A 19036-nucleotide genomic window follows, 5' to 3' on the forward strand; every position below is an offset into this window, starting at 1 on the left:
ACACAGAATACAAAAATTACATTTTCAAATCTCTACTGGAAGGGATATATATATATATGATTCAATTTACTATATATAGCTTTACCAGATTTAACCATCTACTATATATAGCTGCTTCATAACCTAACAATTCTCCAGCTTGGAGACTGATCTAGTCAACCAATAATTTCATTCTCAAACGACCATGAGCATCTCCATGGCACCATATCAATTGAGGCTTTGTACAACCTCAATATTCCAACATCAACACATTTTGTTAACATGTTTGATGGATTCTTTGCCCCTCTATCTTCTCCAAACACATCACCATCTTTCACTAACCTGCAAGTGAAATATCGTCTTCTGTGTTTTCTCTTTAAATGATAGACCGAGTTCCTTCGCCAACTGTATGACACTCTGACTATCTCTATAAAGAATATCTTTGTGCTACTTCTTGCTCATTCTTCCAGATAGTCAGTCATTCATATCGTCTTCTTTCCAGCTTCAGCTATTGCCACGTACTCAGTCTCAGTACAACGCATTTTTGAAGCCTAGGCGTCCCATCATTCATGGCTTGCTCCCACTTGGTTGTATACTCCAACTGTAGGGCCTCCTCAAAGGGTTGTGGTTCTTCATCAACAACAGATAGTGTAATGAAGGTACATACATATCTGGTACTCTGATAGTACAGGATGATCTTCTCAACACCGGTTCAGGTGTCACTTGCTCTACTGCTGGTTCCTCTGCAACAACCTCAGGAGTTTGTTGAGTATCTGCTACAAGATCACTAGGTGATTTTTCCGCAACTCAACCTCAACTCCCACTTGCTTTGTTGTCTTGGAACCTTGCTCCACATCTGGTTCCTCAGCAGTAAGTCTCAGGAGTTTCTTGAGTATCTGCTACAACATCACTAGGTGAGTTTCCCTGCAACTCAAGCTCAACTCCCACTTGCTTCGTGGTCTTGGAACCTTGCTCCACATCTAGTTCCTCAGCAGTAGTCTTAGGAGTTTCATGAGTATCTGCTACAACATCACTAAGTGAGTTTTCCTGCAACTCAAGCTCAACTCTCACTTGCTTCATCGAACCTTGCTCCACATATGGTTTCATTTCCAACCTCACTTTCTTCAATTCTCTAGCGGTTCTTATGAAGCTAACTCGTTTCTGCTTGCTCATAACGTAGTTCTCAAACGACCCACATCAACAGATTTCAGACCTTCTAAAACTTCTTTCGCAGCCAGCCTCTTCATTCCTTTCGCGCTCATATGTTCGAGTATATTGTGTCGTAGAGGAATTTGAAGCACTCTCAGCAACAGCAGCTATGTTCATACACCCTGCAGTGGTGTTTAAGGTTCCAGATTTTGAGCCACGTGATACCACCGTAGCACCCTTCATAATCTTCCACGAACTCTTCCCTAACTTTGTTGCATAACCTGTGCTGTCCAACTGACCAATAGAGATCATGCTTCTTTTGAGACTAGAAATATATCTGACATCCTTTAATGTCCACTGATTTCCTGCTGGAGTTTTTATGCAAACATCTTCTTTTCCTTTAATCTTCAAATCTTTGTTGTCTGTAAGATACATCTTCTCGAAATTTTCAGACTTGAAATTCCTAAACAACTCTTTATTTGGAGACGAATGAAAAGATACACCTGAATCCAAAATCTAGGATTCAATCGAACTGTCCACGCTGAGAATAAGAGTATCCCCAATGTCTTCTGCTGAATTTATAGAATCATCATCATCTCCAGATTTGTGATTCTACTTCCTTTTTGGTCTTGTATAACCTGTCCGAAAGTGACATTTTTCTCCACAATTCCAACACGTTACGTTTGGTCTATTTGGAGATTTTCTCGGTTTTTTAATTTTGATCGCCCTTTGTTTGGGCCCTTCGGTTTACTTCTTCCCCGTTGGTCAATACTGAGAGCACTACCAGATGAATTTCCAATTTCTCATTGCGAGTACTTTCGCTGAGAACTACATCTTGAATTTCATCAAACTTCAATTTACCAGATCCTCGTGAACTGCTGATTGCTGCAACAGTATCCCACGACTCGGGTAAAGATGACATCAAAATCAATGTTTTCATTTCATCCTCGAAATTAATTTCCACCGAACTCAGTTGACTTACGATCATATTGAATTCATTTATATGATCAACAACAGATCCACTTTCAAACATTTGTAGGTTAAACAATCTCCGCATCAAATACACTTTGTTCATAGCCAACGATTTTTCGTACATATTTGACAGCACTTTCATCAGATCTGACGTTGTCTTCTCCTTGATGATGTTAAAAGTCACGTTTCTAGATAGCGTCAACCGGATCATCCCTAAGGCTTTTCGATCCTTGAGCTTCCACTGTTCCGTGGTCATGGTATCCTGCTTCACCCCAACAGAGGTTCGTAAAGATCTTTCTGGTACAGATAATCTTCAATCTGCATCTTCCAGAAACCGAAATCGGATCCATCGAACTTCTCAATTCCAATCTTTGAACTTTTCATCTTCACAGATCATGGTGAATTTCGCCTAGCTCAGATACCAGTTGTCAGGGTCGCACAACAACGCATACGCTCGATCTAGATGAACAGAGAGAATAGGATAGAGAAAAGTTCAAGGAGAACTCTGGCTAAAAGGATTTTTTTGTATTAATGATTTCACGTATGTACAATAAGAGAAAATTACAAAAAACAGAGAAAGAACATTTTCAAAGCTCTTCGGACGGGATATATATATAGTGCAATTTACTATATATAGATTTACTAGATTTAACCATCTACTATATATAGCTATTTACTATATATAACTTTACCAGATTTAACCATCTACTATTTATCATATATAGGTTTATGAGATATAGATTTACCAAATATAGCTTTACCGGATATAACTGTTGATCAACATATAAATAAGTAGCAGGCTCATAACCTAACACAAATCAGGTCTTTAGGGCCAGATAAATTCAAATCTCTAATCTTTCAACCATGATAAAATGAAATGTTATCAGTAACATTAACTAAATTTTCTTTTAATTATTCTTAAAAGTTTTACATACTCAATTTCATATGGAATCGAGATTTAACTCAACCACAATATAATGATTTTGTTATATGCCACCAATGTGAATGTAAAGATACGATTGAGGAGAAAAGTTATGTGAAGTTTTAGTCATCTGTCTTACTTGGCCCTCTTCGAGCTTGTCTTTGAAACTTGTGTCGCCTCTCCCTCCAAGTTATGTCTCAGTTTGACATTAATGCACACTCTTCTTGGTGTGTTGGAAAATACATTATCCTTTTCGGTGACATCATGACACTTATCTATCTCAACCCTCACCTAGCCCAATGGGCGCCACTTGAGGGTCGCCACCTTATCTGTCGACATGTGGGGTCACAACCTACGGTTCTCACGTTCTCATGAAGCTCTTACGTTAGAAATTGTGTAGCTAATGAATCTTGTAATGTCTATTGCTATTATGGCTAGTAATAACAAGTAGAGTGCAAAACTTTGTCAAAAACACATACATCTTGGATTCCCCACCACTTTTAACATGCATTTGGTAGCTGATTCCTAGAGTTAAATCAGTGTCATGATGGATGTAAACACCTTGTCTTTATTGGTTTGGTCAAGAATCTGAAAAGGTTGGGTTAAAAACACTTTTCATATCCAATTTAATAGTGCGTTTCCACATTATTCTCATAAAATTGGAGTGATGTTCAATCAATTTTTGTAAGAAAAAACTAATTTGAAATTAGTAAATTTTTAGTGAAATATTTGATATCGAGTATTAGAAAAGCCTTTTAAGGTGTTTTAATTTTGAATCCTCCCATACTTTATCATTAAAAAATTGACCAAAATTTTCTTTCATCAATTCCTTTCTCCCTACCTTCACTTTTACAGTGGTTGCAGCCGACTATAATTATTGTATTATGGATAATGATTGAACATTCCGATAGTTAATGATATGTCATAGTAATATCTATGAATGAAATGATTTAAGAAAGTTGATGTGATAGAGTGTAATAGGTGAAGAATGAATGAGATTGCACTGATTGTATGTTCACATGAATAGAATTATTCTAAAAGAAAGACGTCTTAAGGGTTGGACAAGAGGGAAAGTTGAACCTATGTTTCATAAGACCCTTCGACATTATAGATCAGATTGGATCAGTGGCATACAAATTAATCCTATCATCGTCCCTCTTCGTGGTTCATACCGTATTCCACATATCTATGCTTTGGAAATACTTGGATGACCTGACTCACATTATAGATTACGAGTCCTTAGAGATAGACAATGACCTAAGTTATGAGACAAGACCACTAAGTATTTTAGATAAGGAAGTGAAGGTCTTTTGTACCAAGAAAATACTATTTACAGAACCATGAAGGGTCTTCTGTACTAGGAAAATACTATTTACAAAACCATGAAGCTGAAGAAACTCTGTGAGAACAAAAGGAAGGGATGAGCTAGAAATATCGAGAGTAATTCCAAGATTAAGACAACTTCGAGGACGAAAGTTTCTTTTATATGTATATGATATAACAACCCAAAATTAGAAAGAAAAAAAGGGAAGTGAAAGTTGTCCTTACATCGGTTATGTTGAGAAAGTGGGGAGTTAAACTCTAAAAGGAGGTCCCGTACTTCCTTTCATCCCACTTGATGAATGGTTCGAAGTCAATCGGACAACACACTCCCTGCTGGCTCCAGGCTGACATTTCAGCTGATTCGGCTTGGATCTGATATGTTTGGACTCTCTTCTACTAGTTTCAACTCTTCAGAAGGTACTAGTTTCAACTCTTCAGAAGTGTTTAACGTTAATATGACTACCTTTTAATTAGTTTAAATTTTCAGAATCAAATTTAAATTATTTTACTTAAAATTAGGTTTAGCTAGTTTAAATTATTTAAATTAATTTATGTCAAATTAGGTTTAGTAGTTTAAATTATTTGGAGTAAATTTAAATTATTTCAGGCAAAATTAGGCTTAGTTGATTTAAATGATTGTTAGTAAATTTAAATTATTTTATGAAAAATTAAGTGAGAGATTCTCACACTAAATTCTAATTTAAGATTATGGAACTCTTTGAGTTAAATTAAATTTTAGTGAGAAGTGTTACCATCAAAGAGGTCGTAGTTGCTTCGGTCTAGGACAACCAAGTAAATGACTCGACTATTGGTTGGTTGGAAGAATTGCTTTATGTAGGATGACACGTGCCCAATGACCCTGCACATGTCATATGTGTGATATGTTTGATATGTGCTTCTATATGATATATCAAGATATGCCAAATAACATTGTAATATAAATGAAACGTCAAATTATGTTACGATGAATTATCTTATATTATGAGATGTCATGATATACTATGATATGAATATGTTTGGTCATGACACGTTATGGCATGTTATGATATGTATTGAAATGAGGAATTTTACCTTAGCACAACCCCTAAAACTATGATTTGAAAGTTAGTTATGAACGAAATGATTTATGAAAGCATATTACAAAGTGAAATATGTGAGAAATGAATGGGATTGTCAAGCATGACTTATTTACAATGAAAAATATGGAAACCTCATGCATTATTATCACGTTCGTCGGGATATTTCCCTTTTATGATGAGTACAAACCTGTACCCTGTAAGACTGAAATGATTTCCATGGTTAGCATGGTGTACGACAGTCACTGTACCTCCAAGTGTTCAGTTACAGCCTAGAGGAGCTAGTCCCACCAACAGGCTCAGGGGGTGTGCGAGTCCTACCTGGTGGGCTTATGCTTGTACGTGTGTGGAGAAGTACTACACATCCAACTTGCCCAGACTTAAGGTCTCCTAAAAAAATATGATATTAAATGACCGATCTCATTCATATTGCATGTGTTTGCATTTACTAATGTTAATAGTGGGTCACTTATTGAATATTTCTTAAAATACTCCAACCTTGTTTTACTCTTATAGTGTTGGTAAAGGCAAGACACCTCTATACGGTTGATGGCGGTGTCGCTTTAAAGTCTATGAAACCTTCGTTAGATTAGTTGCATTTTATTTTGTAGATCTTAGATTAGTCTAAGGTATCATTTTTAATATTTTCTTCGGTGTTATTTTATTTTACTTCAAATATTTTACGTTGGAAGACTTTGATGGAAATGTATAAGAAGATGACATGGAAAAGGTCACGCAAGTTGAGTATCTTCTATGTAGTTTTCTTTAGTTCTAATCCCCAAAGTTGTGGGTGTGGTGGCACCGACAAAGCCACATTTTGAATATGGACAAGGATGTTCTTAATTGATACTCACTTTTCCCTACACTTGCATATGTTCCTCTATTCTTCGAAAAAAACCAGAACTTTTTAAGGTTCTCAAGTTTCTAACTATGGCGGACAACTTCATCCATTATTCAACATCGACAAAAACGGATAGAAAGACCATAGAGATGAAGGCCCTTTTCTCCACACTCCATTCTCTTGTCCCCAACCAAATCTCAACGGTTTCGGTTTCGTTTTTTTTTTTTTCCTACTCTCTATATTTTCATCTTGAGAAAATTTTGATTTACCTGTAGGAAGGTGAAACAACACTGCCCGTTCAGATAGAAAACGCCACAAATTACATAAAACAATTGAAGGAGAACGTGGAGAAATTGAAAGAGAAGAGAGAGAAGTTAATAGGATCACGAGAAGGTGAAATTAAAGCAAGATTATTGGTGCAAGTTGAAGCTCATCAAGTGGGTTCTTCGTTGGAGGTTCTCTTGACTACTGGATCTGATTATCTGTTGGTTTTAAATCAAATCCTTCAGCTGCTTCAAGAAAATGGAACTCAGATCATCCATATCAATCACTCAACGATTATAAATCGAGTTTTTCACAAGATAGTAGCTCAGGTAAGATAATACATCAAATTTGTCTGATTAATTACATCAATCAATATATATATATATAATCAAGTTGATAATATTTGTGACAATTGAAAATTAGATGGTGGGAGAAGGGATGAGCTCCGAAGGTGTTGATGGAGAAAGGATCTGTGAGACAGTGAAGAAGTTTGTTTCACAGTACAAAGATGGCAAATAGACGGTTTAATGTTTGTCTAAAACATTGACTGATATTGAAGTGAGTTTTGTTTAAAATAAAAAATGAACTTTTCTCATTATTCGCATTAGATGTTCATTATTTATGTTTCTTAAATCACGAGTTCGTATTCAACGAGCTTTACATCTTCAAAGTCCTAATCGATTTTTAAGACTATGGCTCGGGGCCCTAACTGGCCCTCTACAAGCTTGTCTTTGAAACACAAGTCACCTCATTGTCTCCAATCTTGCTTATGTCTCAGTTTGACATTAACGCACACTCTTCTTGGTGTATTGGATGATACATCATCCTATTCAGTCGCATCATCACACTTGTCTGTCTTAACTCTCTCCTAGTCGGATGGACGCCACTTGAAGGTCGCCACCTTTTCTGTTAATATGTGGGGTCACAACCTACCGACTGCAACTCACACTTGTTTCGTGCCATGTGCAGCTTTGGCAAAAACACATTTGGTAGCTTATTCCTAGAGTTCAATCGTGTCAATACGTGATTTAATAGTGCGTTTGCACATTATTCTCATAAAATTGGAGTGATGCTCAATCAAATTTTAAAAAAATTAATTTGAAATAAGTATTTTTTTTGTTAAATATTTGATATGGAAATATTAAAAAAGGCTTACTCGTTTTAACGTTGAATCCTCCCATGCTTTCATTATTATAAAAATTGATCAAATATTTCAAGGCAAGAACACTGTTTGAGATTCGAATCACTCCACAAAGTAAAATTAATCATGTCGAGCTTAAATGATTCTACATGCAACCTAAACTATATACAATTGCAAAGAAATTTAGCCATTGGCGAATGGAAAGCACAAATGCTCATTTTACAACATTTTTCAAGTCTGTCTGATAAAGATAACATACATGCCATTATATAGTCACAAAATGAAAACTCTTAACCTTTCATGAGTCTTTCAAAAAGTTGTAACCTTCGTATTTTATTATCATAATTAACTATATTTTATAGCCATAGTTAGCCACTATGTAAATAGGCTTTAAAATACATTAAAGAAACACCAACTAAATTACTCTAAATTATGATCTAACCAAAACTTATAACAATGAAGCTTAATTCTTCTTCAATGTGGCATGAACTGAAATATAATTTGTTGATTTCAACAACATTTTCTTCACATCTTCATTGAAGTATATTGCATAATTGATATCTCTTGGTTCATATCATCCCTTCTTAAAGTTTAAGAATAAAATGTTGTTGACCTATCGTGAGAAAATTTAACTGTCGTGACTTGATTTCATGGCTTTTGCAGTTGATACCGTCATCCACATATGAGACTCCTACCTTTGTTTTAAAAAATGCTAAACATGGCTCGAGTCATCTTTTATAATAATTTCACATTACTAAAAGAATTTTGAATGTATAGTCCACTAGTGTTAATTTTTTCTCGATCGATTATATCTATCGTTAATCATTTTTTCGTTAAAACTTTTATGAATGAAGAGAGAATAGTTCTTATTCCCAAAGTTGCGGTTGTGGTGGCACCAACAAAGCCCTATTTTGAATATGGACAATGATGATAATTGATATTCACTTTTCCCTACTCTTCCATGTTTTCGTTGTCATGTTTGTGCTAGATTCTCGATATTTTTTTTTTTTTGGTTTGTGAACCTGTGCCCCTCAAGTTAAAAAACATGTGGAAAATAATAATTTTTTTTTTTTCTTTTAAAGATTACAATGTTTTTGTTAGGGTTTTGAAAGTTTTCAACTATGGCGGACAAGTTCATCCATTGTTCATCATCGGCAAAAACGGACCGAAAGATCATATAGAGGAATAAAAGAGAAGAGATGAAGGCCCTTTTCTCTCCTCTCCATTCTCGTCCCCAACCAAAACTCATCAGTGTCATTTTTTTTCTTACTCTGTATTTTTATCATGTTTAGATGATGAGAAAATTTGTTTAAATAACTCCGAAAAAATTTTGAGTTGCTTGTAGGAAGGTGACACGATACTATCTGATCAGCTAGAAAACACCACAAATTACATAAATCAATCGAAGGAAAACGTGAAGAAATTGAAAGTGAAGAGAGAGAAACTAATGGGATTGGGAGAAAAAAACATTAGGAGAGGTGAAATTGAAGCAAGATTATTGGTGCAAGTTGATGCTCATCGGGTGGGTTCTTCGTTGGAGTTTCTTTTGACTACTGGGTTTGATTATCATTTGGTTTTAAGATAAATCCTCCGGTTGCTTCAAGAAAATGAAACTCAGATCGTCCATATCAATCAGTCAACGATTACCGATTGAGTCCGCTTAGTGGGCTCATGTGCGCATGCGTGAGGCGTGTGTAGAAAAGTACTATACATCCAACTTTTCCCGGACTAAAAAGCAACCTAAGATCATGTTATGTTTTTAATATGATAGGTCCCACCATATGGAATGTATTTGCATTTCCAAACCCCAACGGTGAGATTACTTACGGAGTATTTCTTAAAATACTCAAGTCACGTGCTACTCTTATTTTTCATATAAAGGTAATTGGAGTTGTACCCTCTTGTATAATGATCGTGAAGCATTGCTCATAACAGTGGAACCCTAGGTAACTGAAAGACGGGATGAATTGCAAAGGTTAAGGCGTCGCGATGAAAGGTCATTTTTTTTTCTTTTTCTTTCTGCACCAATTACTAATACAATTTGAGAAGGGTTAGGTATTTTATAGAACTTGATAGGTTATAATTATGAGATATGTCCAGACATAGAATATCACGTTGACACGTTGACACGTTGTGCTATTGAAAATTGTGCTATGTTAGAAAAGTGTAGATGCATTCATGTTATTTGTAGCTCTTAGATTAGATTAGGCATTGTTTTTTTCCTTGTTTTATTTAAATTTTAGGTTAGTTATTTTCTCCAATATTACTTTAATGATTTTATTATGAACATATAAGTCAATTACATCGTTTTGAAATATGTTTTTTTTTAAAGATTGTTTAAGAAAAAAAATAGGATCATTGTCATCAAGGACCACTCAAATGGGTCCTTGACGACACCTCTTGTCTCTTTAGTTGTCAATCTATTTCTTGCTCTCTCTCTCTCTCGTTTATGTGCTTCTCGGACTTTCCTTCATTCATGTTTCTCTGGTTTTCTCTATTATATATGATTCAATTTTCGATTTAGAATCAAAATAATAATAATTTCTATCCCGTGACGTTCATAGATAGATTTAGATGTTGAAATCGTGAGAAACATGGATTGGAACCATGTTGATACTTAGAGACCACGACCCGAACATGGTGATTATATTCATTTTGATATTGTTCATGCACGGATGGATCTTATAAATGGCATTGACAATTATGGCAACATACCATTATTGGTTGTAGAAACAAAGAATGGCTACAATTAGCCCCTGTCCCATACCATGTGGAGTTGATTCGCATCTAGGATACCCCATCAATGTTTAACTTCTTGGATATGATAGCTGGCTCTTTAATTTCTATCAGTATCGTACTAGGGCGAAGTGTCCTCTTCGTCTTTACAAGTTGGGTTAAAAGACCTTTCAGATATAATTGGTTTGTACATTATTTTCTTAGGACAGTTAGAGTTACTGTCGCCGTTTACTGGGGCTTCCATTCAAAGCTTATAACACTTCTCCTTCCGACTTTCCAGCACCGGGCAGGTGTCAGACTCTATACATCGTGTTACCACTTAGCAGAGAACAGGAAAATTAAATTGTCTTAGTTCTAAAACATTTGTAGTTCGTAGAAAATTGCGTTTGGGAAATAAGAAGGCTCAAACTTAAAATCTCTCTCAAATTTTTACCATTATCAAAATGATCAAAATATTCTTACGTTACTCTTCCCAAATCTCTCTCATGGTTCGCTCTCACTTACAACTTCGGTCGTTCATCTAGTAGCTCCCTATACATTGGTGTCAATGGTCGGTCATAGTGATTTCAATATAAATTTAAACTTATTAGTTTTATTAGTCCTCCTTTATAATTCATTTTTGAAAAACACTTCAATTGAAATGTAATCTAGAGAGACTCTAAATCTAGTTAGACGACGAATATTGTACCTAACTCGATAATGAAATATTTGAGTTTGAGTAATTTGGCTAGTTAGGTTATTTATGCTATATATATAATTCAATTATGCATGAGGTCCCCGTACTTTCCATCATGGCGTAATAAATAATGCAAGACAACCTCCGTTCTTTCAATACATATTAAACTCGGTAATTATGCGTCCATAATTCTTATACATCATTTCATACATAACATAACTTCCTAAGTCATGACATAGAGAGATTGTGCATCATAGATTTCCTTATTTCAAAACATATCATAGCATGTCATGGCAAATCATGGCCTAACATAACATATCATGGTTCATCATGGCATGTCATAACATATCATGACCTAACATATCATATCATAGCACATCATTGCATCTCGTAACATAACATGACATTTCATTTATACCATAATATTGTTTGGCGTATCACGTAGCGTAACATAACATAACATCACATATCAGAGCATATCAAACATATGACACGTGCCCAGCTACTACAACTCAGTGATAGTAATTTAATTATATTTAAAAGTCCCTATAAAATAATTTAAGCTTGAGTCTAAGTAGCTAATTCTAGTAAGAAAGGGTACGAGCGTATCAGACCCAAGTGGAATCAATCGAAATGCTAAGCTAGAGCCATTAAAAAATGTATTCTTCAACCAACTTTAAACCGCTAAAGTGGAAAGAAAGTAATCCACTCTCCCAATTTTTTCAACATAATCTTCATTTTCTTTACTTCTTTTGGGTTATAACAATAACCCACGTTGCCAATTATGGAATCATGAAATTATTGGTTGTAGAGACAAATAGAGTGCAACCTGTCCCGCATGTGAAATTAGACAAAGCTTTGTCGTCTAGGAAAACCCACCACTTTTAACCTATGTGGTAGCTGAATCCTAGAGTTACGCCAGTGTCGTACTATTGTGTAGAGCACTTCTCGTCTTTACGGGTTGGATTAATTTTTTTTTTTTAAAAAAATCTCTCTATAAGTGTTTTGAAAAATGCTTAAATAGATAGACAATGCAAACGACTCTAAATCTAGTTAGATAACATATATTGTATATAACTCGAGGCATTAGGCAAATAGTCTAATGAGTTTCATTTAAGCACTTAGACACTTGTTTCACCTACTTTCATTTTAGTAATGTTGTATATTAGGTTTATAATACGATAGTGAGGAATTAGAGTCTAAATATGTGATATCCTACTTCGGTTGGAGAGGAGAACAAAATATCCTTTATAAAGGTGTGGAAACATTTCCCTAGCAAACCGTTTTAAAGGCTCGAGGAGAAGCTCGAAAGGGAAAGCCCAAAGAGAACAATATCTCCAAGCAATGGACTTGGGCCGTTACAAAATAGATCAGACTCATTACATTAAAGAGACACTCAATACTACTAGAGATGTACATGTGGCAAGGAATGAAATGAAACGTGTTTGAGGTGGGAATGAAATATAAAAAAGTTTTCTTCATCTTTGGAGATATACGAAACTTAGAAATGAAGCTTAAAAAAGTTTCTCTTTAGAGTAGGGCAGGTTGGAGAACTGGACGGGAACGAGAATAGAATCCTTATCCCCAGCCTCATTTATCTATCGGGGAGAAATATCTCTCCACTCCCTCTCTCATTTCCCGTTTAAACGGAGAATCTCTGTCCCATTCAGAGTCATTTCTCACGGGGCCCCTCCTTCGTAGGTTAAATAAACAACATAAACAACTCTAAATACTACCCTTACCGAGTTTGTCACTAATTCGATCTACACACTAAATTAACCGATGTGGGGCCCCTCCTTCGTAGGTTAAATAAACAACATAAACAACTCTAAATACTACCCTTACCGAGTTTGTCACTAATTCGATCTACACACTAAATTAACCGATGTGGGGCCCCTCCTTCGTAGGTTAAATAAACAACATAAACAACTCTAAATACTACCCTTACCGAGTTTGTCACTAATTCGATCTACACACTAAATTAACCGATGTGGGGCCCCTCCTTCGTAGGTTAAATAAACAACATAAACAACTCTAAATACTACCCCTTACCGAGTTTGTCACTAATTCGATCTACACACTAAATTAACCGATGTGGGACTTTCATCATCCAACACCTCCCCTCGAACAAAGCATGCCTCCCCTTAATCGAGGCTCGACTTCTTTGGAGTCTTAGTCATTTTTGACTGCCTTCATACCTTCGAGGAGGCTTGACTCCTTTTGGAGTCCTTTGTTCGACATTTAAGAATTTGTCAATCTATTGACACGGCTAAGTTTAGGGCATGGCTCTGATACCATGTTAGACGAACACGACTCTCCACAATGGTATGATATTGTCCACTTTGAGCATAAGCTCTCATGACTTTGCTTTGGGCTTCCCAAAAGGCCTCATACCAATGGAGAGTGTATTCTTAGATTATAAACCCATGATCATTCCCTAAATTAACCGATGTGGGACTTTCATCATCCAACAAATATTACTTTTAAAAGTTGAAAAGTACTTTTAAACAAAATATTATTTGAAAGTTTAACCAGGTTTTTAAGACTCAATTGAAAGTTTAAATATATTATTGAAACTTTTAAAAGTTTTTAGACCAAAAATTTTGGTTTCGTGTCAAAACAACTCGAACATTTATTCAAACTTGAAGGGTGATTTGATTTGATGTGCTTAGAAAGTTGCCCAAAGTTGTGGTTGTGGTGGCACCAACAAACCCACATTTGCTTTTATCTTCCCCTTTGTGTTCTTTACGTCACTTTTACAATTATTTAATATATAGATATCTATAAATCTTCCATATTTGTGTTGCAATGTCTCTACTTCAGCCTCCATTTCTTTTGGTTCATGAGCTCAAAGTTACGTGAAAAAAAAAAAAAAAACGTTTCCAAAATAATATATATGTGATTTCACCATTTTTTTTCTTTTAAATAGTACAAGTTTTATTTTATTTTTAAAGGTTTTCGAGCTACCAACGATGGCGAACAATTTCATTCATTGTCCATCATCGACAAAGATCGACCGAAAGCTCATCGAGAGAAATAGAAGAGCAGAAATGAAGGCCCTTTTCTCAAGGCTCCATTCTCTTGTCCCAAATCAAAGCTCAACGGTTTCGTGTTTTTCTTTTTTTTTTTTTGTTGTTTCCTACTCTCATGAGAGAATTTGTTTGAGTAACTCCGAGAAAATTTTGAGCTGTTTGTAGGAAGCTGAAACAACACTACTAGATCAGCTAGAAAACGCCACAAATTACATAAAACAATTGAAGGAGAACGTGGAGAAATTGAAAGAGAAGAGAGAGAAGTTAATGGGATCACGAGAAGGTGAAACTAAAGCAAGATTATTGGTGCAAGTTGAAGCTCATCAAGTGGGTTCTTCGTTGGAGGTTCTCTTGACTACTGGATCTGATTATCAGTTTGTTTTAAATCAAATCCTCCAGCTGCTTCAAGAAAATGGAACTCAAATCGTTTATATCAATCACTCAACCGTTAAAGATCGAGTTTTTCACAAGATAATAGCTGAGGTAAGATAATACGTCAAATTTGTCTGATTAATTGCATGAATCTATATATATTATCCTCTAATTAATTACATAAATCAATTGTATTATGATGCTTGAAAACTAGATGGTGGGAGAAGGGACGACCTCCGAAAGCACTAAAGGTGAAAGGATCTGCGAGACGGTGAAGAAGTTTGTTTCACAATACAAAGATGTCCAATACAATGTTTAATGTTTTGTCTAAAACATCGAGTGACTGATCTTGAAGATTTATGATATCGTTTTGATTTGGTTGAATGCTTCAAAATCTTATGTTCAAATCTTTCTTTAGTTTGCACGATAAATAGACTTTTCAGGTTTCATCTCTTGGTATTCAATAAATTAGTTCTTTATTTTGATTTAATCAATAATTTCCATTTTATTTCCGTTAAACAAGAAACTCGAGTATAGATTTGAATATCTAATCTTTAAACAAGGAAATGTCTTCATCGTTTGAGTTTTGTTTAATATTAATCATTATTCAATTTGATATCGAGGTCGAGATTTTTTTTATTAGATATTCAAGGAAATGTATTCATAGTTTAAGTGGATAAACGAGGAAGAAAATTACTAGAAATGTGATAATTGTTTTAAAAGTAATTATTTACTTGAAGAAAGGGTTTATAACTCGATTGCTAATGTTACTCGATCTTTTTTATCATTTGCATTTGTTTGTCCATTAACAGTTTCTTAATTTTTTGGGTTTTAGGTTGTCGTATTTAAAATTTATTGTAACATTCGAGCGTGATGAAAAATAAAATATCTTCTATAGTCCAAACTTTTCATTTCTAGAACCATTTTAGGATCTTGATTTGTTCAAATCTGTCAAGAACGAAGAAAAGAACAACGTTGAGCAACAAGTGGAGCAATACAACTCTAATAGTAGAAACCGCCTAAGCTTACTACTAGCTTCATCTCAAAGTTTTAAAACGCATTTACTAAGGATGTTTCTTATCTTTATATAGAATCTTTCGTTCTCATCTCCGACCCATGTGGGCTCACAAATTTTGATCGACTTAAGGCCATTTTTGGCATCTCCGGGGTTGATCCGTATCATCTTGACTGGGTTCTGATTTCTCTATTTTTTTAATAATACCGAGTTGGGTAAGATTTGTATACGTTGTTCCATATCTTTACACAACTATGTTAATTATAAATATTATTATTTTGAAACTATAATTATAATATTTTATTTATGTTAAAAAATGATTTAATATTTTGAATACTACTTTTTCTTTTTCTTTTTTTTTTTTCCATTTTTGTCTTTTCCTTTTTTTGATGTGGAACATTGTAACCATTTATTTTCCTTTTTAATTCTTTACAAAAACAATTTAAAAAAAAAAAGAAAAAAATGTCGTTGTCCTCTTTTGTTGCGGCCCCACCAAACAAAGAAAAAAAAGTAATGTAATCATTTCTCACTTTTTACCCCCACGAAATAAACGGTCCCTAAATTTTTAGTAAAAACAAAATATGTTTAATTTTAAATTTTTATAGTTTATATATTTTTTATTTGGTTCGGATCTCTCGAGTCAACCCAAGTATTTTGTTCTATGTGTTGGATGATGAAAGTCCCACATCGACTCATTTAGGGAATGATCATGAGTTTATAAGTGAGGAATACTAACTCCATTGGAATGAGACAGAGCTTATGCTCAAAGTGGACAATATCATACCATTATGGAGAGTCGTGTTCGTCTAATACTATGAACCCGAAACCAAATCGATTCAATTCGGATTCAAAAAAATGAACCCAACCTTTATAGTTCGGATTAAGTTAGTCTAGGTTATATGGTTGTCGTTGAATGTACATTTCTGTTAATTTATCTCAAAAATAAATTTTCACTAACCTAAAAATATCTTTTTAACCTTTAACAATTTTAAAAAAATTTGTTTTAATTTTTACCAGTTTCATTTTATTTAAGGTTTTTTAATGATATTTTTCCAGTAAGTTCTTACATTAAAAGATTTGGATAGTTATCTTATTCTCAAGATTGCTCTCATTCAAATGTTGTCTCGGTTTATTCAATTAACCCCATTTTTACTCCGGTATCACATATTCATTAGCTTCCAAATTGGTTCATTCTCAAACTATATTTTACTCAGAGAGGTACGTCTCTGCTATCATTTATAACAACTCATGCACAGGATTCGAATTCATATTCTAAATCTTGATTCCATTTATTTTTGACAAAGAAACTATAGTTTGATTCCCGATTGATTGATGAACTTAAAAAAGAATCTAACCGACGAACATATAAAACTTGTAATAAAAAATGCTTAAAAGAACATTACCATAACTATATGATTCTACCTTTTATATACACGTTTCTAATATCATAGATTATGGCCAAACACAAAATAAACAACTCTACAATTAGTTTTTACATCAAACAACTTCAACCGTCGTCCAATTCGGCAATTTTTCGAGCAAATCAACGGTGAGCATCGACGCTCTCGGCTTCGAAAGCCGACCAGACGAATGCCCAACAGAAAGAAGAGGCATTGTCATGGTCCTTTCACATGCACTCAGCCATTTAGCTTGCATGTATCTCTGTTTCCGCCATGGCCCTAAATGCATCTTTTTTTCCTTCATGCATTTTTTTGCACCGCCGCATAGCATCTTTATTATAGTATGGAGTTTCTCCACTTTTCCGACGAATATCTCCGGCAGCTGCCGTACGAGGTGGTTATAGTCGTCGCTTGCTCGAGCCATTTCAAACTCGGCTCTCAAGTTTAGCTCTATTATGAATCTAACTTTCCCTTTATTTGAATTGTGTACCACATCCAAAAATGCATGTTCTCCTGTTCAATTCCATAAAACGAAAAAAAAAATATTAAAAATTCGTTCTTTTCTGTGAAATTTTGTTAGAAATGTCTTGTAACCCGAGAATCCTATCAATCTAAACTACCCAACTCGAACTGTAAACATTGGATTGGATTAAAAAAAAATTCGTTTGAGTTGAGTTAAATTTTTGAAAACTGAAAATTCAAGTCAATTTACGAGTTAGTTTGTTTTGGTTGTGTCAACTCCACCGACATGAAAATAGAGTTACAATCCAACTCTAAGTTTAAATTATTACAAAAATTAAGAATATTTTACTATTGTAACTAATGTTAATGATGTATTATGACTCGTAAATATTTAATATTTTGTGGATAAACATAATTTTTTTTTTTTTTATAATTTTAAAAGAAAGTATCTGACCCAACCTCCCGAGTTTTATTCTAGTGATTTAGAGTCCTAATCCAATTAATCTAATTGGTTCAAAAAAATTTCCAACTCAACCCGTATATACCTCTAAATTTTATTGAGTTTAGTTAGTTTGATGCCATCCTTACCGGATGGAATATGCTTTGAGCTTCTCCATTTGGTCATGCAAACGGCGCTATCGTAGCCAGCGTTTCGAAGGTGATCAGAAACCTCCCTCATCAAACAGCTCCGGCAGCCCGACATTGCAAGAACCGATCTTCCACATCCACAAGCTCCGCCATTTTCCTGTATTTCTTTAATTGCTTCTTTCGTAGCATTTCTGATCTTCGATTCCAATGAATTAGTCTTATATATCGTTGTCTGCATCACGATTAAAAACTCAATTAAAATAACTCAAAATTTTATCAAAATTTTAAAAAATAAAATTACAAAATAACTCACTTGTAGGATCTGCATTTGTGTCTCCCAGAAAATCCTACTTTCTTCTACGCTCACGCCGTTTTCATTTTCTTCATCATTCTCATCAAACGCCGTCGTTTCACTCTCTTGGCTCTCGAAGCTGCTCCCAAATCCCGCCGCCGACAGCCCTTCGCCGTCGTCCAAGAACCCGAAAAACATGTCGGAGAAACTGGAAGCCTCAAATCCGGCGAGATTCCGGCCGGCCATTTGAACAGGATTTTGTTGGTGGGGTAAAATGGATTGGAAGACTGTTTATTTATCAATTTGTTGGGACCAAAGCGGGCCTACCCGTAGAACCGGGTGGATAAACAATATGTCGGGTACACGTGGGTTCCACGGGGATGATGTGGCGTATTCTTATTGGACATAATGGATCAAACTTGTAAACTGATTCTCGTGGACTTTAGTAGACTTGACAGCGGGGATCCACGTCAGTTTAGACACATGCAATTATGCCGATACATTTAATCAACCTAATCTGGATATGCTCGAATATCCACAATGGCACCTTTTAAATTCTTTATTTTTTTTTTATTTCCCTTTCCCATTATTCTTTTTAGATAATGCTTTCCCAAATAAAAAAAAAATATTAATAATGATAATAATAATAAATAATGCTATGAGTAAATTTGACCCAAAAAAAATAAGTCCAAATTACGAAGAAAATAATAAATGAAAATAATAAGAATAAAACATGAACGGGAGAAATTAGTTGAGAACCGTTTGAAAGAAAATATTATGAATGTCAATTGCATTG

General features: G+C 34.7%; 3 protein-coding genes across 3 annotated transcripts; 2 read left to right on the forward strand and 1 right to left on the reverse strand.

Annotated features, from left to right (window-relative positions):
* The first annotated feature begins 6307 nt into the window (after positions 1-6307).
* On the forward strand, positions 6308-7083 carry LOC111490190 (transcription factor bHLH167-like). Its single transcript, XM_023138713.1, has 3 exons — positions 6308-6465; positions 6538-6855; positions 6950-7083. Exons 1-3 carry the CDS (start codon positions 6352-6354, stop codon positions 7043-7045), a joined length of 528 nt encoding a protein of 175 aa, XP_022994481.1. The 5' UTR covers positions 6308-6351; the 3' UTR covers positions 7046-7083.
* A 6783-nt stretch (positions 7084-13866) lies between these two features.
* LOC111490185 (transcription factor bHLH167-like) lies at positions 13867-14894 on the forward strand. The gene is made up of 4 exons (XM_023138706.1): positions 13867-13932; positions 14034-14183; positions 14277-14594; positions 14698-14894. Exons 1-4 carry the CDS (start codon positions 13888-13890, stop codon positions 14800-14802), a joined length of 618 nt encoding a protein of 205 aa, XP_022994474.1. The 5' UTR covers positions 13867-13887; the 3' UTR covers positions 14803-14894.
* A 1956-nt stretch (positions 14895-16850) lies between these two features.
* On the reverse strand, positions 16851-18527 carry LOC111490161. Its single transcript, XM_023138673.1, has 3 exons — positions 18262-18527; positions 17949-18180; positions 16851-17411 (listed from the first exon to the last, which is right to left on the reverse strand). Exons 1-3 carry the CDS (start codon positions 18484-18486, stop codon positions 16996-16998), a joined length of 873 nt encoding a protein of 290 aa, XP_022994441.1. The 5' UTR covers positions 18487-18527; the 3' UTR covers positions 16851-16995.
* Positions 18528-19036: the final 509 nt, after the last annotated feature.

This window comes from Cucurbita maxima, unplaced genomic scaffold (assembly GCF_002738345.1).
Source record: "Cucurbita maxima cultivar Rimu unplaced genomic scaffold, Cmax_1.0 Cma_Scf00015, whole genome shotgun sequence".
Lineage (NCBI taxonomy): Eukaryota > Viridiplantae > Streptophyta > Magnoliopsida > Cucurbitales > Cucurbitaceae > Cucurbita > Cucurbita maxima.